At 46.1% G+C, this 11,638-nt stretch overlaps 1 protein-coding gene across 2 annotated transcripts; it reads left to right on the top strand.

Moving 5' to 3' along the window:
- Positions 1-2,034: 2,034 nt before the first annotated feature.
- On the top strand, positions 2,035-5,158 carry LOC133919570 (probable xyloglucan endotransglucosylase/hydrolase protein 30). Of its 2 annotated transcripts, none has more exons than XM_062363998.1 (4): positions 2,035-2,724; positions 2,843-2,943; positions 3,995-4,203; positions 4,297-5,158. In XM_062363998.1, the coding sequence occupies exons 1-4, from the start codon at positions 2,508-2,510 to the stop codon at positions 4,844-4,846; spliced, it is 1,077 nt and encodes a 358-aa protein (XP_062219982.1). In that variant the 5' UTR covers positions 2,035-2,507; the 3' UTR covers positions 4,847-5,158. The 2 variants fall into 2 exon arrangements, with proteins under 2 accessions (XP_062219982.1, XP_062219983.1); XM_062363999.1 differs by having other exon boundaries at positions 2,035-2,694; positions 4,297-5,150.
- The last annotated feature ends 6,480 nt before the right edge of the window (positions 5,159-11,638 follow it).

The raw sequence follows: 11,638 nt of genomic DNA on the forward strand, positions 1-11,638 counted from the left end.
GAGAGGAAAGAAAAAGGTCGTCCACGAAACCTAGCTACTAGCCTACTACTAGCTAGCTATCAACCTGCCAACAAACTCTGGCGTTCTTGTGGGATCAAATGTGTCATGTGCCGTGTTTTCAGACTGGCGGTCTCGGGCAACTCGGCAAGGTCCATAACTTCGGCAAAAACGAAGCGGGGGCTGACAAAAAAAGAATCGTGCCTGGACGCACGCAGCTTTTTTAGCTACATATGCACCCGTGAAACCAAATCGCACGCGCGCGCGGGTCTCATTGGCCATACAATTGTTCGAGACGAGGCGATCTCACAGGGCAAACAGCGTCCGCCTCCGCTGTGTCCGCAAGCTACCGGCGGAAGGGCTCAAACGGCCAAGGGAACAACCGGTGGCTGGCGATCGTGGTGGGTGACGGGCGGGTGAGACCCCACGCGCGCGCTGTTCGAAGCCTCGGGAGTTTTGACGCATGCCCGAGGGCATCACCATGCGTGTGTTGTTTTTGGGGGGCGGCGCACATGAAATGGGGGGCCTGCCCAGTCGTGCCTGGTCATTACTCGCTAGTCATATCATGTGCTGCTTTATGTATAACGCCCATTCTTTATGTATAACGTCTTGCCTCTTTCGGTCTTGGCGGCGCTGCTGTGTGAGTACTACGGAGCATACACTATTTATTTTTTTGGTTGAAGACGCTGAGAGTACTCTAATGATAGTAGGAGTATTTTGCTGAGGTTCATTGACGCGTGTATATATGATCTTTTGTTGGTTAGCGGCTGTGTAGTGGAGGCTAGCTCGAATTCATCGTGCAATGCTTGCCACCTGACTACCTCCGGGATGATGACACAGATATACGTACAGTCCTCTGTTACGTGCTGTATCAGGTTGATTGCGGCTCGTGCTATCGTGAAATTGAAGAGGCAGCTCTTGGTGTGGTGCCTTGGATGCTACGGAGAGGACGCAAACGGACAAAAGAAGCGGAGGACGTTGCGCTCGTAGTACAGCTTGTGCCTTGTTGGACATGCAATGTACGCGCCATACTGGCGGTGGCAGGTGACAGCAGTTGGAAGACCTAATGATTTGCCGCGAGACTAGTGCTGGTAGGCCTCGTATGCTTTATATACCAGAGACAGATACAGATTGATTACGATACGGTTGTAACAAACCGTAAAGGATCAGGAACAGGCCCAATCGACAATAGCTATCTGCAGGTCATGCTCTACAAGTTGACCACGTCTTATCTCTATCTATAACAGCCACAGTGGCGCACACGCCAGCCAATTCGATGGATGGCCTGTAGCAGCAGTGCAGATTTGGGCACAGCAGTTGCCCAACTGCTCCCCTCGCGCCACCCTCCGAGTAAACTCTCCCACCACCACCACACCCCAATGATGTGCGCGTAACACTACCCTCCCGTCCTTCCCACGATGATCCCAACTCCAAACCCATGAGCGCGCCATCCGAAAGTATTCTAATCGTGAATCCAAACCCGGTAATTTGCTGCAAAAATGCGTTTAGATGCACTGTATATTTACGCTAGCTGCCACCTTTTGATGACTAGGAAAAGGACAAGGCAACGGGAAACCACATTTAGGATCATGCCTTCCCCGTCACCAGCAAAGCTTAGCTGTTGCATACGTGATTGTTACCCACCACGTTGGCCCTGCTTTTTTTTTCCTGACAAACTGATGCACAGTTCTACTCCCCTATGTTTCGTTGTTTCGTTCTTGCTGTTTTCTTTCCTTCTTTGCTTAAGCGAGCCGCCACGGGGGACCCCACACGGCACTAACCAAAACCACCTCAGCGACGAGAAAATTGAAAAAAAAAAATCACTTAAGAGTGGGCTTTGCTAAAATATCACTTTCAACATGCAACACTTAAAAATGTCGCTCTCTTCCTTGCCACGTTGACAATTTAGCACTTTGTGATCACAAACATCGCCACCAGGGCCTCTTCCTGGATGCACGCGTCGGGGCACTCGAGCAACACGATAAGGATGTCGTTAGCGACATCGGATGCAATTTTGCAAACATACCTCTCCACATAAATAGAGAAAGAACTGACAGGTGGGGTCAAAGGCAAAATGGTTCAAGAGTGGCAAATAGTCAAAGCCCTGTAGTGAAAGTAGCATTTTTTTTTTTTTGACAATGTTGAAAGAAGCATTTTAGAGTGTTGCATGGTGAGAGTATAATTTTGGCCAAGGCCACCTTTGAGGGTGGCAAACAATCAATTTCCTCCCTCAGCGACCCAGAGAAAAAGTGGTTCCACACATCGCCGTCGCATATCTGGCCCCACTCCCTCTTCTCCGGCTCCGACCAATCTAGCGAGACCGCGTATATAACAAGCCAAGGTTATTGGGCAGCCCCCAAACCAAGAAACGCGTGGGGGCTTTGGCTCTTGATCGAAGGGTGGTGAACAAGGGAGGAGGAGAAGCCGAGGCAGTGGGTGAGGTCGATTCGAGGCTGGGAGCACCCAGCCGCGTCACCGTGTAGAAGCTTGCTATAGCTATACGGCCAGCCATGGAGGCGAAGGCCAGGTTCTTGCTCGCCGTCGCGACGTGGGTGTGCTTTTCAGCCGTGGCCGCCTCCGCCTTCGACGTGCCGAGCGTCGCCTTCGACGAACGGTTCTCGCCGCTGTTCGGCAACGGCAACCTCGTCCGCTCCTCGGATGACAGGAGCGTCCGCCTCTTGCTCGACCGCCGCTCCGGTATGTTACGCAGTGCATCTTCTCGCAAAGGTTTATCATCCTTTCCGCCCCTTCTCTTTTCACCTCGTGTGTGTGTACGACATGAGTCTCTCATTGTTCTTGCCCTTCATACGGTCTCTGATAAGCAGGCTGCTGCTGTTCTGCACAGGTTCTGGGTTCATTTCCTCGGACTACTACCTCCACGGCTTCTTCAGCACGTCCGTCAAGCTACCCAAGGATTACACGGCCGGCGTCGTCGTCGCCTTCTACGTAAGTGTTGGATGATCGATAACACGACATTCTGATTTGATCTTAGAACATTCCTATCCAAAGCGAGTTTCTTACGAGCAGCTTATCCCTGCTGCTCTTTCGAGCCGTTGGTTCTTGTGTTCACATGGCGTGTCAACACGGATTCAACAACTGCTCCGGCTGCGCTGCCTAAACCGGCGAGCCATTGCAAGTTGCGCCCATGTCCTGTGGCACAGAGGAACAGTGCAAGCCACATGGAAAAGGCTGCGCAGCCTGCCCCCCGGAATAAATGTTCCCTTCCGAGTCACTCGCGCTCTGATAGATTTCTATGTTGCACTGATTTGATATTAGGGCATATACAACAGTTAGACAGCTGTCGGGTATACTACTTAACATAAGTATTAAAATAAAAGATAAAATGATTATTTTATCCACTATTGATATTATTTATTGTATTAAAAATAAGACTGGTATTGGAAAGGAAGGTACTTAATGGAACAGTACAATTGAAAAACTTTGATAAAGTTACCTTAAAATCGTGAAACTTATATATTTTAAATATTATAGAAGAGACTAAAATGTCATATATTTTGAGAAGGAGGGAGTGTAATTCATGAGATCTAGTAACAACTGAAAACGTCTCATACAACTCATTACCTCTTGGTTTAAACTCCTAGTAAATATAGCACAACAGACATTACGCCCTGTTTCACGTGCTACATACCGTCACTTGCTCAAAAGATACTACGGAGCAGGTGACAAACCTTATAGATGGCTGACATCATCCCCATTTATCCTTATCAGACGAGTAAAAGCAAAGTTAACGCTAAATCCATGAGTAGTTAAGTTTCTGTTCACACACCAGTGAATAATGTGCAGGGTTACTATTAGATGGAATATTCAACTGCTCTGTAGTAGTTCAAGATTGCAACTTACAGAGATTCCAACCAACACATGACTGCATTGGCAATTTGGCATCATGGCTTGGGTTCATTAGGACTGTCTTTTGAGTTTTAATTGATGGAGCATCAGTGTTGATTGTTGAAGTTTGTAAAAAAAATTGATGCTGCAGCTGTCGAATGGGGACGTGTACGAGAGGACGCACGACGAGCTGGACTTCGAGTTCCTCGGCAGCCGGTGGGGCGGGCAGTGGCGGGTGCAGACCAACGTCTACGGCAACGGCAGCACCGCCCGCGGCCGCGAGGAGCGCTACCTCCTCCCCTTCGACCCCACCCTCGAGGCCCACCGCTACGCCGTTCTCTGGGCTCCCACACACATCATGTACGCATTTCAAACATCGCCGAGCGCTAACTTTTGGTATTGATTTGCGCGCGCACAAACTGATCGGTGATCGCGTCGTATGCGTGTATGCAGCTTCTATATCGACGACACGCCAATCCGGGAGGTGATCCGGCACCCGGACATGGGCGGGGACTTCCCGGCGAAGCCGATGGCGGTGTACGCCACCGTCTGGGACGGCTCCGCGTGGGCCACGGACGGGGGCAAGTACAAGGTCAACTACAAGTACGCGCCCTTCGCGTCCGAGTTCTCCGACCTGACGATCCTCGGCTGCCGCGCCGACCCGGTCCTCCGCGTCGGCGCCAGCGCCGCAGGCGAGTGCTCCGGGACGGAGCTCCTCGGGCTCATGACGGCCGGCTACGCCGTCATGACGCCGCAGAAGCGCGCCGCGATGCGCGCGTTCAGGGTGCGGCAGATGACGTACACGGTGTGCTATGACGCGGTGCGGTACGCGTCGGGACCGTTCCCCGAATGTGACAACTCGGACGACGAGAGGGAGACCTTCTCGGCCTGGGGCGAGTCCAAGACCGTCGTCATGAGGACGCGCAGTCGCGGGCGCCGACGGGGACGTCCCGCCGGCGCCGTCGCCCGAGCCAGGGGGCGCTCTGACGTGGCAAGCAGCTGAGATCCAGGGGATATTAAGATCGGTTGCAAAAGCTATTGGCACATCCTTTCAAGGAAAAAAAAAGCTATTGGCACAATGGTTACAGATGATTCATCCGGCATCGCAACTTTATTTCCCCCCATGCGTATTGGCACATACAGGTTGTAAAGCTAGGTGTAGGGACTAGGGATTAATGCGTTTGTGATTCTTTGATTCCTTGGGTGGCAGCTAATAATTATAATATGATCGAGTTATTAACATTATGAACTAGAATTTTGTCCTGCAAGATTTTGAGCAGTATGCATGATTAATCACGGGATTTGGTATTATTGCTGCGGCGATCGAGCGAGGGACAGGAAGGTGGCAACTGGAGGTGTTGGTGTTTTGCGATCCGATCAGCTGCCTTCTTTCAAATCATTCGTGTAGACACGTATGATATTATGTCCCTCGCCTTTCAATCGATCACAGCTGTTTCTGCTATGACTTGTATTATCCAAAGAGACTGGATGGATCAGACACATGGTTTGGTTGCAGTGTTGTACTACGTAATGCTCCGGAATCTGAGCTGCGGGAGGCTTAGTTGGGCTGGATCTCATCCCGAGCCGGTCAAGGTTCTGGACTGGGCCTTTTTGAAACTTGAGTTAGCCATAGTCCAGAGCCCTCATCGGAATAAGCCACATATTTCCAATGAGGGGTTGATACGAGGCCTTCTTTTCCGACCTTGAAACCGAGGGCAGGGTGTGGGATACAGGTGGAACAGAGGTGAGAAACTTACGAAAAATTCTATAACTGCTTATCATTATGTTAGTCTTCATTAGCTATCTCTTTGTTTTAAAAGGGTATTTTGATCATTATAACTAATTTTACAAACAAATAACTAGGAATAAAATCTTATAACAATATCCCATACCCACCTCATTTTATCTTACTTCATTTCCCTTTCTCTTTCCCATGCTACATGCAAACGCCACCGAGGCTCCTGCAGTGAGCTACAGAGCAGTTGTACAACTGAGCTAACCAACGCCAGACAGACCAACGTCGCTGAACCTGAAAATCCCAATTCAGCCGCATCCGTGAGCGACTAACTCGCGCACTATGCGTTTTTTAAGAATTTTTCTCGGTAATTTTTTAAAAACTTTGTACGATAATTTTTTTCTCGGTAATTTTTATCTTAAAACTTTTGAGCTCAAAAGTTTTTTAAAAATACTTTTCAAAAATGAAAAGTTACCAAGAGAAAAACTTTCCAAAAAAATATATTTTAAGCTGTTGGGAAGGTCCGCGAGCTGCGCGTGCCGGGGGATTAGCACGGTCGCGCTGAACCTGTCGACGCAAGAGGGGCCACTTTTCCTGCGCTCCCTTTTGCAGCGAATCGTTCGGCCGATTCGCTGTTCGCCATGTCCTTCGCTAGTGCGCTAGCCTTTCATCAACCAGCGTTCCGTGTGGCAGCTTATCTAGTTTCAGGCTTTCAGCTCAAAAGTACCATGAGTCCATGACGACGGCGGCGACGGCGACAGGACCAGTAACGGCAACAAGCGAGACCGGCCAAGGCAATTTTTTGCACGAGATCTCAAAGTGGAAAAGGCGAGGGCCGAGGGATCCCTTGCTGAGCTCGGGAGGAACTGGACCCTGAAGGAATGAAATAGTAGACTGGAATTATCGTGTTCCTTTTATTTATTTTTATCTGCGTCCTGATCGAAGGAGTGAAGGCCCATGGAGGGAAGATGAGTGTTAGGTGAGACTAGCTACGGAGTACTTATCCTTGTGAACTGACCCCCCACGCCACAAACTTCTAGAGCGTACGAACCGCCTGCGGATCATTCCTCGTTCCCACTTGGATTTTCCAGGAGACTTGGGAACCTAACAACTCTCGCATGAGGATGACTGCATTGAATCTTCTTCACCCGTAGGCTATCAGGAAGCCTATAATTTGCCATGGCATTTTCAAGCCACATGCTAGCAATATCGCTAACGTTCATAGATGTGGGTAGGAACATATTGACTAGTAATCGATGCGAGCAGGTCGGAGATGGACGCGCTCGAGCTTGTCTGTCGCTCACCTTCATGGCCATCGAAACAATTCTCTCATCCTCCCCGGCCAACTTCTCACTACTCAAACACGAGTCGGTCGCTTTAGGTGCGTGTGAAAGGCGATTATTCTCCAGCTAGAGTCAGTTGGACTCACTCATCATCGGCCAAGAGATCACGAACGATCCAAGCACGATTGTTTTTTATTTTAATATTAACTATTGGAAATGTTTGCAGAAATAAGAATTTGTTTGGTTCACGTTTAAATTTAGAGAACTTTTACAGTACATCATGATACTAGATGATGGAGAGTATCATTGTTATGATCAAACCGTCCATTTTATTAGGTATTATTGTAATTATCTTGATACCCTTAGGGGTAATTACGTCATTGACTGACCGGACTTCGGACCTTCACCACCCATCAAGATCGATCGACGAAGGGTGGAAACCCTAATAAATAAAATGAACAGAATAAGTGAAAACTTATCCGAAGAATAAACTAATATTTTGACCTTTCCTAATTAAATATATAATTTACAAGTTTATCATGATTTTTTTCCAATCCTAACCTTATGATACCCATGATACTTTTTAATGATACCCATAATACTGATGGGCGATAGAGTATCATTATATCAATGTAAACCATCAGATGAGAAAAATAGACGGCATGCACTCATTTAGGTGTACTGTAAAAATCCTCTAAATGTATCACTCTAAAATTAACCAAATATAATTTAGGATAGAAAAATATAACTAACAAATTATTAAACACAAGTGACAAAGTTAATAAAAAAACTAAATATATAATGTGTGAGACAAAAATATAATAAAATTAGTAAAAATACTTATGTATAATTTATGACTTAAGTTTAGATATAGTAAACTTAGATGACCAAACGTACCTTACCATTTACTCATGTCTGTCGTGTCGGCACCACCCGTTCAACAAGGTCTTGCTTTTCACGCAAGTGACGTGACAGAGTTGTCAACGAGAAACGTGTCATGTCACGTTTTTTTCTCTCGACCAAAAGGTTTGTATTAAAATATGAAGGATTTAAAATAAAAGCGGGGCTCCGTGACTGCGGAGCCTGGAGCCGGTCAAAGCCTATGGACCTAACGAACTAACCGCGCTGTGCGGCTGTGATTGGGTGGCCGCAACACCTGGGGAGGGGGACACGTCACTGTTCGCTTCGCCCCTGTTGCCGCCTTACCGCCGCATGTCGCGGTCACGTCGCTGCCGGGCGGAGCGCACGGAGAACGACGGCACTTGCAGAAACTAACGAGGCACGGGCTCCTGTCCGAAAGCAAACAGGAACAGTGCTGTGGGGGCTGGTTCATTGGAACTTTGTTTTTGGCAAAGGAAGATATGTCCTTGCGAACGTCCAAACCCAGGCATCGATTAGGATCAACTAATCGACACAACTACTATGAACAAGTTGTTATCAGCTGTTCTTTTGATTGAGATACAACTACTATGAACAAGTTGTTATCAACTGTTCTGGACTTCTGGTCACCAGCTCCAGATCGAGATAGACCGGCAGAGAGCCTGTTCAGCAATCGGCATAAAGTACTGTTGCTTCATATCTTTTTCTTTTTTTTTTCCGGAAGGGGCAGGAAGCCCGTTTATACTACTTTAAAAGCGCAGCGCTTACACCTCTTGTTTTACGGAACACTCCCGGGAGAAGGTTGAAATTACAAGAAGGTCCACTGCAACCCTTCTCCATTTAAAACCTTTTGCAAGCAAGACCCTAGGAAAACAGAAAAAGATATTGAAGCGCCACAGTATCATCTTCTTCACGACATATCCTTACGCTGCTCGTCGGACCATCGGTGGTGGAGAAGAAACATGAAGATAGGGCCACCGGAGAAGACATCCAACTTTGAGAAGCCGCAACATCCACCCCTGAAGCACATCGGTCGTCATCCTCGTTGACCTGAACAGGCAGTAAGCCAATGGCACTGACCCGGAAGACAAATCCAGCATCACCATAAATCAACCCAAAGGAAGCTATGGTGATGTAGATAAAGCAAAACTTCACCCAGGGGAGCAGATCTACCTCCGCCCCAACCATTAGAGTGAACAGTACATACCTCATTGTCGCACCGTTGGAGAGGCCACAAGGACTCGTATCGTCGTCAGAAAGGTCGTAGAAGGAAGCAAAAGCCCCATATGGTCACCCCACATCAAGCTTTCGATGAGGAAAACCTAACCTCCAAGATCTAGAAACCTAGGCGGTATATACAAGCCAACCAACGAGGAACAAGCCTCCCCTTCCTCCTGCGCTGGCAATGACGTCGAATGAGAGGGGAGACCAAGCCAATCAATGGCAGAAGAGAGTCACCTCGGGTTCGCCTATCTCTACTGTAGAAGTCTTCATCTCATGTTGCTTCATATTTAAGCCGGAATTTCGGCCCGTTCCTATGCTGGTGGTACTCTGGCTGGGCTCTCTAACAATCATTGCCAAGCCTACACATGCTTAAAACGGTATATTGCTTGGTGTAGCCTTCTCTAGCAGCATGTGATTATGTGAACAGTAAATTTATGCATCGACTTATTAAAATATTAGATAAAAAACACTTTTAAGTTTATTTTAATCCATAAATAAACCATGAACATGAACAGATAAACTAACATAATCATATAGCAAGAGTATATTGTAGACATGTATGTACCGTGTCTACACATATATCTCTAATATACTTGATGATAGAAACAATATAATACTAAGCACAACAGATATGAGGAAATCAGATCTGATCACAGTGAACGATCAGCAGAAAGAGATGTAAAAGCCATCATAATGATGATGCACAAGAAGATGATGAAGAGAGCGTAGAGAAAACATCTCGTGAGCAGTCGCGTCGAGTGCTTGCAAAAACTTCATTCGTTCCCTTCTGGTGCAGGATCTCAAGGGCTATGGGTTCCAGAGATCTGCTCTTCCAATCATCGGTGCACGTTGGCGCAACGGTATGTAGTAGTTTATATATGGCGGCACAGCGGAGAGAAAGAGATAAAAATCCTAACACGTGCGTTACTTTGTGGTGGCGGCTGATAGGTATACAATGAGAACACGATTTTTGTATCTCAAAACCATGTTGACCACTTTTCCAAGTAGCAAAAGAATAAAAAAAAGGTTGCAAGATATGCTATTTACGTATATGTCGTGCACCCGCGCCTTTCACCCCAACCTCAGCCCAACGAGGCGTATGTGTTTTTTAGTCCTCCTATCCATATAAGCTAATATTGTGAATGACATAACTCCTTTTAAGTTGATCTTTCTCCACATATATTAGTAAGGTGGGATTAAAAAACTACACTTAATATTCACATGTTGAACCTTTAAGATATATTAGTAATTACTCTCAAATATAATTGGCCTATATATTCTAACATAAAAGCATGTGTGTATGTGCAAGTTCAGATTAAACCCAAAGTCAATGCATGACATTAACATCAAAGCCGCCTTTTTCTTTCTTCTAAAGAGTTGGCCAGCATGACTGCGTGCTAACTAAAAGGTAAAGTAAAAGAAAAAAACAACATATCTAAGTCAGACAGATGCCACTAGCTCCCACTTCAATTATTTGCGTCCACGTCATCTCCTCTTACTCAAAGTATGGAATCTTTCCTTATTTTACATGGACAAACAAACCCTGTTCCAAGCAACAAAAAACCCAACTGCTCACTAGTGTAGTATATACTTTTCCAGTTTCCTCTAATAAAAGCAGCTGTTAAGATTTTAACATTGTATTTTGCTATTTATCTTTCGAGTGATATTTTGTTTTACTTATCTACAAACTACTTTGGGTCCGCTATATTTACTCCGGGTCCATTAGGAGCTTATGCGAGAAATTTGCAAAACAATTTTTTTAAGAAATCAAAACACAAAATTTGACTGAAAATAGCTAGAATTTTCAGACGATGAATTAACAATTCCAGTGGTATTTTGAAGACTATGTGAACGCCCAAGATTTTGTTTAGGCTCGAGATAACCTTTTGCTTACCACGTAGGAAGATACAACGTGAAGGGAAATTAACTCGCTGTCCTACTCCCAGCAAACCGAACTGGACTCGGCTATGCCTTAAACCTTCACAGAACAGGTGATTTTGGTGCAGTTGCCAACTTGACTCTGTTAGTCTGTTGCGCAGTTGACATGAAAAATTTGGCCGACCGAACTGGTTGCTTTTAGCAATGGAGACGAAGTCGAGTAAAGTGTTATTTGGATATGAATATAGACACGGACACGGATAAGGTTGTTGAATCCTACTTAAATTCGGATGCTTAATTCAATCTCTAAAATTTAGATATGTGAAATACAATTTGAAATCTAATAAAAATGTTAGAATTCAAATCGAATTTATAATGTTCGATTTGATAAAAAAAATTGAACGCATATATACCAGTAAAGTTGCAGGAATCACGAGTTCCCAAGACTTTATGGCAAATGGATACGCGGATTCGCTGCCGACAAGCCGATTTCCGGCCAGGGCAGGGTATGATGCTCCTCCGCCGAATTGTTTATTCGCCAGTTGTGTGTAAAAGGCACCATCAGCGCGCGCACATACAAAAGCAAAGCAACCCAAAGCTTTTCAAATAACAACGTGCGGGGAAGAAGAATAACGCGCTGCGGCCTGCGGAGGTAATAAGATGCTTCGCTGCTTCTTCATTCGCGTCTAAAAGTCTCCTTTCTCTGCTTAAAACCAGATAATTAAACACGATGTCATTCTTAATTGGCTTGGCTCTCTGCGCTAATCTAATCCGACAGCTATTGTTATGTAGAGTT

Source organism: Phragmites australis, chromosome 5 (assembly GCF_958298935.1).
Source record: "Phragmites australis chromosome 5, lpPhrAust1.1, whole genome shotgun sequence".
In the NCBI taxonomy this organism is placed as follows: Eukaryota; Viridiplantae; Streptophyta; class Magnoliopsida; order Poales; family Poaceae; genus Phragmites; species Phragmites australis.

Bases quoted from the DNA above. Each gene is read 5' to 3' on its own strand.
- LOC133919570 (XM_062363998.1), top strand. From the start codon at position 2,508: ATGGAGGCGAAGGCCAGGTTCTTGCTCGCCGTCGCGACGTGGGTGTGC. The intron at 2,725-2,842 runs GTTTATCATCCT...TGTTCTGCACAG, and splicing joins CAGTGCATCTTCTCGCAAAG to GTTCTGGGTTCATTTCCTCG. The intron at 4,204-4,296 runs GTACGCATTTCA...GCGTGTATGCAG, and splicing joins TGGGCTCCCACACACATCAT to CTTCTATATCGACGACACGC.